Source organism: Vigna unguiculata, chromosome 6, assembly GCF_037176805.1.
Source record: "Vigna unguiculata cultivar grain cowpea cultivar isolate G323 ecotype 2 chromosome 6, ASM3717680v1, whole genome shotgun sequence".
Taxonomy (NCBI): domain Eukaryota; kingdom Viridiplantae; phylum Streptophyta; class Magnoliopsida; order Fabales; family Fabaceae; genus Vigna; species Vigna unguiculata.
In genome coordinates, this window is record NC_140797.1 from 42177054 (window position 1) to 42194181 (window position 17128).

The 17128-nt window shown below is 31.0% G+C and overlaps 2 protein-coding genes across 2 annotated transcripts; both read right to left on the reverse strand.

The window, feature by feature from the left end:
- Positions 1-584: 584 nt before the first annotated feature.
- On the reverse strand, positions 585-10717 carry LOC114188570 (uncharacterized). The gene is made up of 5 exons (XM_028077142.2): positions 10542-10717; positions 8161-10175; positions 4504-4607; positions 3839-3929; positions 585-2681 (listed from the first exon to the last, which is right to left on the reverse strand). The coding sequence occupies exons 2-5, from the start codon at positions 10159-10161 to the stop codon at positions 624-626; spliced, it is 4254 nt and encodes a 1417-aa protein (XP_027932943.1). The 5' UTR covers positions 10162-10175; positions 10542-10717; the 3' UTR covers positions 585-623.
- A 3864-nt stretch (positions 10718-14581) lies between these two features.
- Positions 14582-16578, reverse strand: LOC114188994 (actin-depolymerizing factor 1-like). Its single transcript, XM_028077689.2, has 3 exons — positions 16330-16578; positions 15131-15396; positions 14582-15049 (listed from the first exon to the last, which is right to left on the reverse strand). The coding sequence occupies exons 1-3, from the start codon at positions 16330-16332 to the stop codon at positions 14899-14901; spliced, it is 420 nt and encodes a 139-aa protein (XP_027933490.1). The 5' UTR covers positions 16333-16578; the 3' UTR covers positions 14582-14898.
- Between the last annotated feature and the right edge of the window lie 550 nt (positions 16579-17128).

Genomic DNA, 17128 nt, shown 5'->3' on the forward strand with positions numbered 1-17128 from the left:
ATCAATATGAACTAAATCTATTCATTTGAGGAATGTAAAGAAAATCTAGTTGGTGAAGTGGAACAGGATTTCTTGTAAACATTTTTTTTATATGTATTTCTATGAAAAAAAATCAAATTATGTGAGTTGTCAGATGCATCAAATCACTCTAAAATAATTAAAACTCCAAAAAAAAAAAGAGAGCAAGTCTCTATTTTTTTTTAAATTTGTATTGTCTCTGAATTGACCTATTTTAAGAGAACCATTATAAACTTCCAATGACGATGACCTAGTTAGAGTCCTTACAAGAAAAAGAAACAATTGTAGCAATTCAATTACCATTTCTGAAAATATTAGAACTTTACAGGTATCAAATTTATGCCTGTGTTGTTTGTGGGTTTTTGTGAACGTTCATTAGTGTTTGACCCAATGAAACAAATAAACTTGACTTAAGGAAAAAAGAACACCATGGAATCACAAACTCTTCGCCTTTGCATGACAGAAAGTTGAAACAAACAAAACGATCTGTGCTTTCGTATGAACGCAGTCAAAGAAGAACCATGTCCGTGTGTCAGTGCTGGAAAAAGGAAGAAATGAATAATAACTTATGCACAACATATTATTAGCATTATTCTTTGATTTGTTTATTCAATCTTGTCTGCTACAAGGCGAATCTTATTGAGAGATTCTTTAAATGCTTGCCAAGAAACCATATAATGATCTTGGGATATCATCCCCTCTTCAACAACTCGCATGGCACGTTTGTACAAATGATCAAAACACTGAACTGGGTTGCTAATATCAACATTATCAGCACTAAGATGAGGTACATACAAACGCTTAAAATCTTTCCTCCATCTTGACAAAATGTATTGACATGGAATTTCCTCCACACCATTGTAATTAAGGATATACAAGGCATGTCTGCACAGGTAGCCCTTGAAATTAAAGCAACTACAAATGCACCGTACTTCTGTTCCAGCTTTATCATACATGACTTCAAAATGCCTACTACCATCTGTTGCAGGGTCTTCCACTTCTCGTTCTTTTACCATGTACGTCACCATAGAGCCACTAGTTTGAGTCTGCGTGATGCTGAAACAAGAGGGCATCATCACTACCTCATCTTGAAACTTCCTAAATACAGCATTTGTGTACAATTTAGAGATTTGCAACTCGTAGTAGCATCTTGTCTTCAGTAATGAGCTCAAATCGCATGACTCAAGATCATCAAGAACTTCGGTTTTATGTTTTTTCTGCTGAACTAATTCATAAATCTCAAAAAATTCTTTCAAAGAAGTTTGTTGATGCACATGACCCTTGAAAAAGGGAACCACAGACTCACCCTTTTCATAATCAGATATTCCTGCAAAAAATGTGTCTTTGGAGTACACTGGGGCCCAATGCTCTCGTTCCTCATGCAAGGTTAGGATCTTTTCGTGATTTCTTATTCCAAAATGCTGGGTTAGATCATCCCAAGCCCTTTCAAACTCGTCTACTGTTTTAGAGTCATATATGACTTTAGTAAGCGCAATTTGAAATGCCTCGTACTCCTGAAACTGCACAAAACACCCAAGAATGCTCTGCATGACTTGCGATAGACAAATTCTATGGTGAGCTCTCGGGAAAACCTCAGCAATTGCACTTTGCAAGGCCTTACACTGGTTTGTGATCATAGTTTGTGGAGGGCGACCAGTCATACATGTGAGCCATGCCCTAAATAACCAAATATATGTTTCAAATGTCTCATCTGCAAGCAGACCACATCCTAGCAAAATAGATTTGCCATGGTGATTAACACCAACAAATGCAACAAGAGGAATCTCATAATTGTTTGACAAACACGTTGAGTCAAATGCAACCACATCACCAAAATAACTATAAGCAGCCCTAGATCTAGAGTCAATCCAAAATACATTCCTCAGTTGTCCATCATCATTCAGATCCATCACATAGAAAAAGTTAGGATTAGTCAATTGAATGCGGCAGAAGTAATTTGAAATAAGCTCCGGATCACCTTTTTTAAGTTTCAAACGCTTGGAACAATTAATGTGGTTGTTAGTTGCACCTTCAGTGGAATTTGAGCTTCCATAACCTGATGCATCTACAACAGGCATTCGATATAACTTGATCGTTCTTACTTCAACGTCTAGAGTTGGCTCAACTTTTCTTTTTGCCCTACTGTCCATCCTCTTATGTGATTTAGAGTTTTGTGCTCTTTCAGGATCAAATGAATGGTTATGCTCAAGCTTGACTTCATCGACTCTCCACCTGTTAGATTCCACTAATCTCAATCTAATCATTGCTAAACAGCCCGTTCTTGTTTCTTTCCTGTGACTATTTGCTTCTTTGGTTGTTTTGAAACCCTCACAGTTGCAGCACAGAACCGCACCACGCTTCTCTTTGCTGTTACGTTTCGTCCATGAAGATTTAACTCGAGTAGCAAATCCAATTTCCTTGGCATAGGTATTGTAATAGTTGTATGCATCATCATAAGTATCAAACTCCATTCCTACAATTGGTGGGGGGCAGTCTTTCCCGTGAGATTCTACGCTGTGACTATCAACTACTGTGGTTTCATCCCTCCCATTTTCACGTCCACTTCCATCAATCTCAAACAATTGCCCACATTCATTGTCAAGCTCGTTGCCCTCGTCCACTATGTCAAGAAGTTGCTCACTGTTCGGAGAGCCATCATCTATCTGGAAAAGGTGAAAAAATATTTCAAATTTCAAAACAAGATCGAAGAAATTTGAGCATGCATTAAAAATTTACAGGGAAGTTGAAATATGTTTAATCACAAATTATCTTGTTAGTTGCCTAACTATAACTTTTTTACATTGCTAACTGCTAAAGGTCTCTTCTATATGTTCATACAAAATCATTATCATTATCTACCCCTCTCACCATACATTGTAATCATATACTTAAAGCAAATAACTCAGCTAGTTCTTCCACAAATGTTCATCGCCCAGATCTTAAGCAATATTAAAAAATGCATTAGATATCTTAGTTTTAATGATTTAATCCACTAACAGGAAAACGAAAATCTCTCCATCATTATCTTTTATTTGGAGAGGACCACCAATAATTTATCGTGAAACAGGAATAGGTCTATGAAGAATTCGTAAAAACTGAAGATGTGATACAGCCTATATACATTGATTGCTATGGTTTATAAAAAAGTGCATTTTATATATATGAATGATATTTGTAATGAGATATTAATAATTTCTTGATGACATACATGCACAATATTTACAACAAGACTTTTATTGTATTTTATATTCAAAAACAGTTGTTTTAATTAAAAAATAAGACATTGCATTGTATAGTATAACTAGCTAAGGCAAGAAGTTTGACGCTATATCCCAGACATACTGGTCACAAAACTACAAAGGAAAAGAGGAGAGTCCTCACTAGGTAAGTATCTAGGCAGATCATATGCATTTGAAATATCGGTCATATATTGGTGGCATCAGATATGAATAGAACATCAATAATTCACAAATTAAGAAGTATTTAAACTTCACCAACGAGACAATCGATACACCTCTTCCCTCATTTAACTCATAAGAAATTCATAGGAACGCAGCATTGCCAAAAAATCATCAGTCCAATGACATTGCACCATTTTCTCAAGACTGGGAGAAACCCTTTGAACGCATTTAACAAGCAGTAACAGGAGTATCAATACAAGAATGATCAAGAGCCTAAGGTTCTTCAAGACCTACCGCAGTATGATAGTTAGAAACAAAAAAAGTCAACAATTGAGCCGAACACACTTGCTCTTAAAAGTTTTAGATTTAACAGAAAGCATAACACAAGACAGAGCATGAAGATATAAACGAAACTTTACCGTGATATCAAGATTAGGACTAAGCGACAAGTCCTTGTCGCTTGGAGAACACATGGTATCGTCAGTCATAGCCAGAGAGTTCACATGAGTTCTGTCAAGTATGAGATGTCAGTTAGCCTTGCCATGCCCATAAGCTCACATTTCAAGTAATTACATTTAATCCAAACTTATTCACAACATTGTGAGTCTCAGTTTTATCAACAAAACTAGAAAAAAAAAAATTCCCGAGTTAGTCAAACAAGTTAATAAAAAACGGTTAAACGAACACTTGATCATCATACTTACATATGAATTTGGAATGAACAAAACAAGTGCGGATACGGCAAGCATAATTACGAAAAACCAAATCCCTCACAGAAATTGTTTGCCTACATATTCATTAATTCCATCACTGCTAGAAGAAAGACTACTAGCAATAGAGACAGACAATTTTCGGTTAGTGGAATTCTGATTTTGCGCATAATAAAGTAATTGAACAAATGGGATTCCGATTAGGTTTGCGATAATGCGGTTTGAGCACACGAATCAACAAAATTGAATGAAATAAAAGCTATAGCGGCGGAAATCAGATAAAGATTGAAAGTAAGGTGAAAAAAAATAGGATGGTTGCAGCGAAGAAAGAGAATCGTAAAAGTTAGGTTGCGATGAAAGTGATAGAAACTCACAGTAACAGAAAAGATAAGAGAAGAAAAGAGAGAGTAGCAGTGAACGAAATGCTGTTTCTCTGCTCTCTCTTCTTCACTGCCAACTGCGTTCTTCCTTCTGTTATCTATTTTCTTTTTCTCATTTTTATTTTTACTAAAATAGATTATTATTTTTTTCAAATAATAGAATTATGACAACAATCGCGACTATGTTAATAACTATTTAAATCTTTAAATATACGTGATATTATATTAATATGTGATAATATTATAATGTTATTAAGTTAATATATAAACTAAAATTATATTTATTAAAAATAAAGTAAAATATATCATAACAAAAAAAGGAATAACCATTGATAAATAAAGAAGAAATGAAAAAACAAAGATAATCGATTTTATAAAAAGTTTATAAAAGTAACGATTAATTTTTAAAAATTTAATAAATTATTACATTTAAAGGATAAAATTGGTATTTTGAAACGTGGACAAAAAAGAAAATTCTCTTTATGTATTTTTATAAATATTTCATTTTTAACTATTTTTTCACACTTTCTGTTTTGATGCGGGAAATTTTTATTTTTATTTCATTTCATCGTTATTTTTCAACATTTATTGATTTTCTTTTATCAAATAAGTCTTTCTTTCTCTTTATATTTTTCACTTTGTTTTTCTTTAACACTGCATTTAGATCTACAAGTATATTATTCACGCGGAAGTAAAAATAAGAAAAAGTATGAAAATCAATCAATTAAAAAACAAAAAACACAAAAAACAAATTATAACGTTAAACTTTATTACATAGTACTAAATTTTTATGTAGACAGTGAATAAAATCAATAATGCTAATAAATAATAATAATAAGGCTTAAATACCTTTTTCATCCTTATTTTCGTAGTGTTTGTTGCGAATGGTCCTCATTTTGACAGAATGTTTAAAATGGTCATCATTTATACCGAATGTTTAAAATTGTCTCATTTTCGCAATTCGTATATTATTTGGTCATTTTCTGTGATGTCGTTTAAATCAGTAACGGAACCATCTGTAGAGTATACGTAATACATCTCAATGCAATTTAATACAAACAGTGCCACATATACAGTGCTTCGATACTGACTTAAACGGCATCACAGAAAAGGACCAAATAAATTATGAATTGCGAAAATGAGAATTATTTTAAACAGTCTGTCAAAATGATGATTATCTGCAACAAGCACTATGAAAATGAGGACGAAAAAGGTATTTAAGCCTAATAATAATAATAAGGTTAAATTATACTTTTAGTCCCCATTTTCGTAGGAAAATTTGAATTTGGTCCCTCAATTATTTTTTATCTCAATCTGATCCTTATTTTGAGAAATTTGACTCAATCAAGTCCTTCCCGTTAATGGTGGAGTAAGAGTGTTAAATGGGGTGTCACGTGTCAGCTTCTGGATTTTTTGAATTTTTTTTTGAATTTTTTTGAATTTTTTTTTGAATTTTTTTTTATTTTTTATTAATTTTTTTTAATTTTTAAAAAATTAAAATTTTGCCACGTGTCAAGCTGACATCGTGCCACATGGCAGTGACAGTGCCACGTGTCACTATTTGGGAGGTGTCATTTTCTCATTCTCAATTTGGTCCCTGTATTTTATCTTTTGTCTCAATTTAGTCCCAATTTTTGTAAAAATTGTGCAATTTCGTCCCCCTCCAAATTGAAACAAAAATTATAAAATGTTATACAAATATTTTTATTAAATTTGATTTTTTTTATTCAAATTGATATTTTTATTATATATTTTCAATAAAACCAAGTTTCTTTAAATTTGTTTCACATTAAATTTTACTTAAAATTGTTTTCAAATTTTAAATTTATTTGTTTTTTATTGTTGCATAAACTAGTTAATTTTTCTTAAATTATATAATTTTTATTTTTATACTAACTAAAATATTTGTATAGAAATTATTGAATTTTACACATTTGAAAAATATGCAATTATTTAAAATATAAATTCAAATAAAAAACAATATTAAAGTATAATGTAATAAAATATCAATATAATTTATGAATTTTTTTATTAATATTATTTTCTATTAACAACTTTAAAATAATTTTAAATAAAGTTTAACGTAAAATATAAATTAAAATAAACTTAATCTTGTTAAAAATATTTACTTGAAATATCAATTTTGATAGAAATATCTTGCATATTTATATAGAAATTAAATTTGGTTTCAATTTGGAGAGGGACAAAATTGCACAATTTTTACAAAAATTGGGACTAAATTGAGACAAAAAATAAAATACAGGGACCAAATTGAGAATGAGAAAATGACAACTCCCAAATACTGCCACGTGGCACTGTCACTGCCACGTGGCACGATGTCCGCTTGACACGTGGCAAAATTTTAATTTTTTAAAAATTTTAAAAAAATTAATAAAAAATAAAAAAAATTCAAAAAATAAATAAAAAAAAATTCAAAAAATCCAGAAGCTGACACGTGACACCCCATTTAACACCGTTACTCTACCACTAACGGAAAGGACTTGATTGGGTCAAATTTCCCAAAATAGGGACTATATTGAGATAAAAAATAATTGAGGGACCAAATTCAAATTTTGCTACGAAAATGGGGACTAAAAGTATAATTTAACCTAATAATAATAATAATACTGTTAATAAAATTAAAATACTAATAATTGTAATTTCAATAATAATATAATTATAGAAATCTACCTTGAGTGACATTTTCGAAAATAAGATTAAATAGTGAGCGTATTAATTGATGATATTTGCGTAAATTAGAAGAATTAATATGATTATTTCAGACAAAATAGTAAATGAGGTGGTGTTGAATGATAAAGAAGTCATGAAGATTGACATGTGTAAATATTTAGTAATGAATTTTTGTGGATTTTTCATAATACTAATTTTTTTCATATATAGTTAATAGATTAGTAGATATTATCAATACGAATACGAATACTAATACTACTAATAATAATAATAATAAATAATATTAATAATAATAATACTAATAAATACCCACATAGACAATATCTTGAAAGATCACTGTTAAAATTTTAATATCAAAACGATGAGAACGAATGATCTGTGTCAAACTCACGGCAAAAGAATTGCCAATCTTCCAAGTTGATGCAATATTAAGAGCAGATATTAAGGAATGTGAAGTGACAGATATATGTTGAGAATTGCAACCCAACATGATAAAATTAACATTGACAACTACATATGTTAGTACAAACCAAGAAAGAGCAGAATATTCACAATTGCTAACAAGTTTCAATATTTTTCTTTCAATCTCTATATACATATTGTAACTTGAATTTCAGGTTTTTGAATTCAGTCTTCAACAGAAATAATCTTCTCATAGATTTTACTAGGTTTCGGTCGAACCAAATTAATTTAAAACAGAACCTTGTAACACTGGTGAACCATATCCATGAAAAAAAAAACTACTTTGTATTGAACACATTTAACTGACAGCAAATTGGAAGAAAAAGGACTTAGGAAACAGAATGTCACCATGTAAATAAATAACATGTGAGAAACTACCTATGGTTTAACTCAAACATCTTTAGCTATACAAGTTATGGACATTGTAAAAGTATCAGAGTTAAACAACGCTAAACAGTTATACAAAGTAATTTCTTTAGAGTACATTACGGCCGATTACTCTTGTCTCTGCTCTACATCATGAACCTTACTCAGTGATTCTTCTAAAGATTGTAACGCTACATTGTAATGATCTAGAGAAAGTATACCCTCCTCAACAACTTGCAAGGCACTTCTAAATAACTGATTAGACCATTGAATGCGGTCAGTATCATCAGAGGTACCAGAGCTGTGATCAGGAACATAAAGACGCTTGTAATCTTTCTTCCATCGCGAAAGAATGTATCTGTGAGGTATCTCTTCAACCCCATTAAAATTGAGCACACACAGTGCATGTCGACAAAGATATCCATAAAAATTAAAGCAACTACAGATGCAACGAACTTCACCTACGGTCCTACTGTACAAAACTTCAAAATCCCGAATCTCCCGTCGGTTTCCCTCAATCAAAACACGCTCCTTGACCAAGAAAATTATGATGGAACCATCCACATGTAACTGTGTTGTACCAAAACAAGAATATACTTCTTCCACTTCTAACTGGAATTTCATGAACATTTCTCTAGTGTACAATCTGGAGAGCTGCAATTCAAAGGAACATCTAGTTTTCAGCAAGGGGCTTGAGCTCCTTGATTCAATATCTGCAAAAGACTCTTCCTTGTACTTCTTGTGAAGAGCTAATTCATACTTATCAAGAAACTCCTTCAGTGGGGTCTGTTTGTGCACGTATCTATCAAAAAAAGGAGTAATGTTCTCCCCAGGGCGAGCTGCAGACATTCCAGCAAAAAATGTGTCCTTCAAAAATACCGGAGCCCAATGAACTCGATCTTCATACAGAGAACGAAGCCACTCATGATCACTAACTCCAAAATGTTGAATCATAAATCCCCATGCTGCTTCAAACTCAATCACTTTCAATGTTTCATAAACTGCTTTAATCAGTGCTTTCCTGAGTGCATCATAGTTGTGCAAACCTCCCAATTTTTCTGGTATCTTTTTCATAATTAATGACAAGCCAAAACAATGACGACATCTAGGAAAAACTTCTGCAATTGCTCTCTGCAAAGCCTTGCACCTGTCAGTGATAATAGTTTGGGGTGAACATCCTGACATACATTTAATCCATGTCCTAAACAACCATACATAAGACTCTGTTGTTTCACTTGCAAGCAGGCCACATCCTAATAACACCGAATGACCATGGTGGTTTATTCCAACAAAAGTCACCAGCTGGATTTCATATTTGTTCGACAAATAACTGTTGTCAAAATAAATAACATCGCCAAAATAACCGCACGCAGCCCTGGACCTAGCATCAACCCAAAATACATTCCTCAAATGCCCTTCGTCATTGAAATCCATCAAGTAAAAGAAGTTTGGATTAGTCAATTGCATTCGGCAGAGGAAATTATAAATGGCCTGTGAGTCACCTTTTCTAAGGTTCAACTTGTTAGAAAACTCACAGAAACTTCTGTCCTCTCTCGCAGTGGTGTTTGAAATTCCATCACCTCCCGCGTCAATCACAAGTGCACGATATAACTTAATCGTCTGCCCCTCGGTATCAGAACTAGGCAACGATTTCCTCTTCATCCCAGTTCCCATCTTCTTAACCAACCTCTGTATCTTAGCACCCAACATGTGGTTATGTTCAAGCATAACTTCAAGCACCCGCCATCTCTGTGACTCCACCAGTCTCATCCTTATCATTGCAGGACAACCAGTTCTCGTCTCCTTCCTCAAATGATTAACATCCTTTATTCTCTTGAAACCCTGGCTGCTACAGCAAAGCACTGCACCATACTTCTCTCTGCTATTCCGCTTGAACCACGAATTCTTCACCCGTACACGAAACCCCACCTCCTTGGCATAACAAATATAATAGTTGTAAGCATCATCGTATGACTCAAACTCCATTCCAACAGCAGGTGCAACAAATTCCTTTCTCCCCTCAGGAAAACCATTCTGACAATCCAATTCAATCAGCGCGCCATCTTCGTCTTTCTGAACCTCAATGCATTCCCCATCCGGTACTTGTTCACAGCAGAGAGAGGTCTCTTCCATCTAACATAGGCCTCCTATACCAACCAGTGATTGCACCTCTTAATCAACCAAAAAAGTAAAATAAAATAACATAAAACATGAATTAACTACAATTAGTGATAGGGTTTTTCATTTCAACCTAATCTTGATACGAATTTAAGTCCCTAAATTCTAAACCTAACATTTTGTAAATGTTCAATTGTAATATCTTACTCAATTACTAACCTCTAGAATTTTCTTTTCTTATTTGAAGGAACATAAAAGGTTCCGAATCTGTGAAACCCTCGAAATAAGCATTGGTAAAAAAAGATGAAACAATAGAACATTATAGGATCGAGTGAAAATTGAAGACATAGATAAAGAAAGAAAATTGAGTGAAAATTGAGCAGAGAGTTACCAACCGTGAATTCGCTAACCTCAGTCCGAAAGATACAAGCAGAAGCACAGCATGCTTACGCTTCTTCTTCGTTCTCTTCAAACGCGCTTTTCTGCTCCTTAAAATACACAATCTTCTGTTTTGTTCGAAGAATACAGATTCCAAATTTTTCTGCACTTTTCACGTTTCGCAGAAATGTGATAATTTAATTATTTTAACAAACAAGTAAACAATATGCATCAGTACCGCAGAGGTTATTTTTAATCAATATCAATTATGTTTTATTTTTTTTTAATAAAAATAAAATCTTTAATATAATCATTACACTAACAAAATACAATTACTAATTTGAGTAAAATTTAGAATTATCGTCCCTTTAATATTTTTGACTAATTTAGTTCTTTATTTTTTAAAATTAAAATACGTGAATTTAATTTTTTTAACCAAATTGTGTTAAGTTTATCTGACATTTTAAGCGTATTTCATGGTAGTATTATAATTGTTTACACCGTTTGACACATTTTTGCATTTTTGCTTCAATGTTAATTCAAATATTATCATAAAATGCGTTTAAAATATCAAATAAACTTAGCAAAATTTGATAAGAATGACTAAATCTACACATTTATAAGGATGAATGACTAAATTAATATAAATTTTTGAAAATAAACTAATTTCAAAATTCACTTAAATTTGGATAAAAAAAACATATTTACCCCTTGTGAAAATCGAAAAGTAGTTAAAATGAATTCTTTTAATTGTGTTTGATATTTTTTTCATTTAATTATTATCTTAGAAAGCTTTGCATGGTGAAACCACTCTATATTTTATCTTTGAATAAAATATTATAGCATGTTATTCATTTTTGTTTTAACCATCCATTTGGTTTTTTATTTTACATTTTGTTTCATGTTGGTTTTGTTATGGTTGGGATTTTGAGTTTTCTTTTGTAGGGATCTTATTTTTTCTTTTGTTTCAATAATAAATCTTTCCAAATAACTACGCTATTAATTTTGAAAAGCAAATTTCCGCTAATTTATATAAATACAATGTAAAAATTAGATATCATGATAAAAGTATGAAAAAGTACTTACTTGAAAATTTATATTCTTCATTTTTAATTTCTTCTTCATAATTTGAACAAATGTTTGGTCTTGTAAAAAACTGGTTTAAAGCAATTTCTACAAATAAAACGTAAAAAGTAGATACCAACATTATATAAACATTAACTACAATGGCAACTGTTTCAAACTCTAAATGAAATACCGTATAGCATATATAAGATTCATTTGTATCATCTTAAATTGACTTAAATGATATACAGTGTAAGAATAATTCTTTAAATTATGAAATACAATTGAAAAGTTATTAGTCAATATATAGTAAGAAAACTTATTGAATGGACATTTCAAACTTTTATTTGGTTATTTGAAAAGAAAAAATAAATTATCAGTTAATACAAAAATTGAATAGGTTAAAATTTTCTTGTATGATGTTTTTCAAAATAGAAATTTCAATGAAAAGCTTATTACTTGTTTATTTATTATTTTAAAAAAAGTTCCCGAACATTTTAATGTTTTATTTTGAACAAAATTTAATGAGTAAAACTTAAGAACTTCATAAATATTTTTTCATAAATGAAAAGTCTTATATCACATTACTTGTATAGTTGAAATTTAACAAATAATACACAAATCCATTTAAATTATAACACAATAACTCATTTGCATACTGTCGATTTTACTATATTATAGTATTTTGTAACTATTTTTTAATATCTACTCTTTTAATCCTTCAAACCAAACAAATATTCTTAAATTCACATTTTTATCTTCATCTCGATAATTGATTGTTGCCTCATCATTATATTAAATTGATGCAAAAATAAAATCATATGATAATAAGTAAGGAAAAAAACTGGAATTAAATAAATTAACTGTTATTTCTAAAAGCCTTTCTTTTTTCATTTACTTAAAAACTAATTAATTTGCTAAAAAATACAAATATAGCTATTCCATGTTTTGCTTAAAATAAAAGCATGAGACGATAAAATGAATGAAGACACAAACCCTATTGTTTGTTATCCAATAAAGAATGAAAAAACTTTTTTTCCCAAATAAAACACTCACTGAATTTTTGTTTCCAAAAAGCTTTTTTTTTTCTTTCATTTTATTTTACTTTAAAGTCCAATTGATTTGCTAAAAAGACATAATAAACAAATATTCTTTATTAAAAACTGCTAAACAAATATTTCTTATAAAAAAACCCGCTAAACAAATATTCCTTATCAAAATAGGTTGGAGTAGGGATGGCAACAGGTCGGGTCAGGTAAGGATAGCACCTACCCGCAATCCGACCCGTAAAAAAAAAAATTTGTCCGTTATCCGTCTGTTTATTCGTCGGGTATCCGCTTAAAAAATACCCGCAGATATTTTTAAAACCCGCGGGTACCCGTGGATACCCGATACCCACAAATATTTAAAAAAAATATGTATTATATAATTTTTTTAATATAAAATTATAAAAATAAAATATAAATTAAATTAAATTAAATTATAATTATAATTATAATTAAATTTGACATAATAAAATATACTATTACTTCTAATTTTAATTAAATTTAACTTAATAAAATATAAATTAAATTTTAATTTTAATTTTTTGCGGGTAACAGGTACCCGCGGGTACGGATAATATGATACCCATACCCGACCCGTTAGCGGGTATTAAAATACCCGCTATCCGTTACCCGTGGGTAATAAATACCCGCGGATAGTAACTATCCGTTGCGAATTTTATCCGCAGATATTCACGGACACAAATACTTTTGTCATCCCTAAACTGGAGTTTGATATTCATTAATATGGGTTATATTTTCCATTACAAGCCGAAATATTTCATATCAAAACTAAAAAAACTGAATTATTTATATAAAGATGATTGATTTTGATAATTGTTAGGTATTATTTTTTAGTGTAGACATTTCACCATGATTTTATCTTTATTAATATAAATTATTTTATTAATTTTATCTTTTAAATTTTATTTCTTATAAATTTATTAACATTTTAAATTTAATAATAACTAAAATAATTAATTTTTATTTTTTTATAATAATAAGCTAAAAATGGACGCACACGAATTTCTACTAATTTTTAAAAAGACATGTTATGACAATTTTATATAATAAAATTCAAAGCTTTACATTTTAGTAAATAATTGTTACGATATTTTTTTTTTTATGGATTAAAGTATTTTTTCTTTTTTTAAAATTAGTTCCAATCTTCAACTAATATAATTTCTCATTTTTTGAAATATATAAATTTAATTTTTTATACCAAAATTTTGTTTTAATTTACTATCAATATAAAAAAACTAAAATATTACAATAAGTTATATTTAAAACATCAAATAACTTAATTAAATTTGATTAAAATAACAAAATTTAATTCACATATTTAGTATTTAAAGAACTAAATAACTAAATTAGTTAAAAAATTTCAATAAAAAATAATTTCAATTTTCACTAAAGAATGAATGATGAGAAAAAAAACATCTTTAACCATTTTTTATTTATAATATATAATTATTATAAATACTCATTTACAAGGTATAATAATTATAATAAAATAAAGACATAACAATTCAAAACAAGTTAGAAAAACACGTGAAATTATCAAATTTAATCTTTTAACTTATATTTGGAGTGAAATTTAAGAATCAAATCAATTTAAACTATTTATTACATTTGAATAAAACATTATATGTTAAGACATTTTCTGTAAGGAAAGAGAATGAGCACCGAACAAGCGTGCTCCCTTTCCTAGGAAATTCCTATCATAAATATTGAAGATAACATTTTGTAAGGATGTTTGGAATGGGGAGTGATCTGGTTTCAAGTAACAATACCCAAACAATACCAATTGAACAAAATCTTATTTCACCAAACAACAAAAACAAGAAAGGGATATATAGCATGAAGAAAAGGCCTTTGTCTGCCGATACAAAGGAAAGCATATATAGGCCAAAAGAAGTCACAGAGCATTAGTAGATGACACGAGTCAATAAGTGAAGAACCCCATTCTTTGTCTGATCATCACACAAAACAATTACAAATTCAACTAGTATTGGATAAAGACCACTAAAATACCACTCAAACGCAAAGGTTGTATAAATCACAAATCATAATAAAATACACTGGAACAAGCAAAGGTTGTCAAAAGGTGCAGTAGAATTTATTCCACAACTTGGAAAATTGAGAGTTTGGGACCATAACTACCCAAGTTGACCATCCATCCCTCCCACAAACTAGGATATTTCCATATGAGTAACTAAGGTTTAAGGGGTGCTCCCACCAGAAAGCGTACTATTTATATAATCATTTAGTTGGCACGGCTTTTGAACACATCAAGATCCATCTCAGAAGGATCGGTTGCTTGCAACTCTATTTGAATGCCATCCAGCTCCCTTTTGAATTTGTCTTTGGAGCTTGCATAAATCATCTTGCTCCTCACCCTTGATGTATCAGGAGACCTACCAACACAAAGTATCAAAATCAATGCAGATAGAAACACAGTACGGAAAACCATATCTATATTTAAAACCAACAATTACCACGCAATGAAAAAAATTCTGCTTTTAGGGACATTCCCTTCAGTCATAAACTCAAAATCATAAACAGCATAGCGGCACTCGTCAGCAGGAAGGCATTTAGCGAACTCTTCATAGCCTTCCTTTGGCTCACCAAGCTTCTCCACAATGACTTGCTTCTGCTGCTCCTCAATCTTAAAAACTATGAAACGGTGCGTCCTCTTCGCCTTGAGCTCCATAAACCTTAACTTGCAGTCATCATGGACTGCCATACCTGATGCTGAGTTTGCCTATTGAATTGCAGTTGCAGACACACACAATGGTCATCAACCCCGAGTAATTGAACAAAAATTATTTTATTAATTTTTTTCGATTTAAATTGTTACTCCAAGAAAGAACGAAACAAATGAGTCAAGTTGACACGTATCGAAAATAAAGGTAAAAATGGTTACAAAATAGAGAGTCAATTCAGATATTAAGAACAATGAAATGCAATAGAAATATACAATGAACAAAACAAAAGAGATAAATAACACTTGTACAAACACAGTATAGTCCAAATCAAGGAGCTAGAAGCAAACAACGATTAGTGCCAAAGGATAAAACATCAGTAAAAAAGCCGTGTTATGTTTGTCGTGTCATCTTCAATACAAAAATAAATCATATTCATTCATTAATGAATCTTATAAAAGAACCGTGACATGCTAAATCTAATAACAGCGTAAGAATAATGTAAAAAGGAATAAGAATATATGTTAAAAAAAGAATATATACTTTAATTGAAAAAATTCCTCAGCGCATAGAAGAAGTTAAATCCACCGCATAAAATATAAATAAATAAAATCAAACCCATGCATCAGATCCCAAAACCGATTGTACCGCAGATCAAACACATCACACATCATAAGCTGTTTAAATTGTGATTCGTATTAAAATTATGACAGTAAGCTATCAATTTGGGAAAAGAAAAAGACTCAACCGAAACACCGAAATCAGATCTGAACACGACACGATTTTATATTTTTGAACAAAAAAACACAAAAAAAGAAGACATCGTTTAAGCGCCAAGGTCAGATCAAATAGGAATCCAGCTCAGAAAATTCAACGCCACATAAATAAAAAAAAAAAAAGAAGCGGAAACTGGCGGATTTAGTTGTCGATGTGTGAGAACAAATCGGCAATCGAAACGGAGAAAAGATAAAGAAAAAATTAGAAAAACTGACCATGGAGATGACGATGGTTTTGCGGTCGTTGGAGAGAGCGACGGTGGAGGAGAGGATATAGGGGCGCGTGAGAGAGAGAGAGAGCGTGTGCGTGTGTTTCTCTCACTGATCGAGGGTTGGGAGAGAAAGGGGGAATGAGAACTGTGGTGTGGTGGACGTCACAAAATTATTAATATCCGCAGCGTGTGCCTTTTCTTTTCGTTGGCCCAATGGGCCTCATTGGGTCTTGCGGGCCTAATTCTATGGCTGTGGTCTATCAGATGCGTTTATTTGTCCCGTAAATTTCACGGTCTTTCCGACCAAATGTGTCGTCTCCTGACCTGGTTCCACCTAACATCCCATCTTTCCACCTCCCAAATTCTACCAAACATAATAATCTCCTCCTCCCAATCCATTATTAGATTAATCAACTCAATCATATTCATCTATACAAATTTGCCTTCTCTTTATGCTTTTTCCAGCTTTAACATTCATTCTAGGAATTTATCCCTTTTAACAATTTTTTTTTTACAAACACTGTTCTCAAGATGTGTAAAATATTTGTACATGGGTATGAAATAAGAGTTTACCATTTTACAACATAAAAACTAATTCAACTGAAATTCTTACTGTTTCATGTATTAAGCAAGCATTCAAATATTTAGATTGCGTGATAATTTGTCTCTTACTGATTTGTTTAATCTACCCAATTTGTATAAAGAATAAAGAATATAATCTACACAAGTTGTTATTCTTACATTAAATAGAATATATTTTATATAAAAAAAAGTGAAGATGATTCAAGTAACTATCGCTTAAT

What these genes read in the sequence shown, in the direction of transcription:
- LOC114188994 (XM_028077689.2), bottom strand. An exon ending in AGAATTTTTTTCATTGCGTG is followed by an intron (nt 15,050 to 15,130) that starts GTAATTGTTGGT and finishes TTGTGTTGGTAG; the next exon opens with GTCTCCTGATACATCAAGGG.
- LOC114188570 (XM_028077142.2), bottom strand. Translation starts at nt 10,161, where the DNA reads ATGGAAGAGACCTCTCTCTGCTGTGAACAAGTACCGGATGGGGAATGC. An exon ending in ATGTAGAGCAGAGACAAGAG is followed by an intron (nt 4,608 to 8,160) that starts TAATCGGCCGTA and finishes AAAAGAAAATAG; the next exon opens with ATAACAGAAGGAAGAACGCA. An exon ending in CTCTTATCTTTTCTGTTACT is followed by an intron (nt 3,930 to 4,503) that starts GTGAGTTTCTAT and finishes CATACTTGACAG; the next exon opens with AACTCATGTGAACTCTCTGG.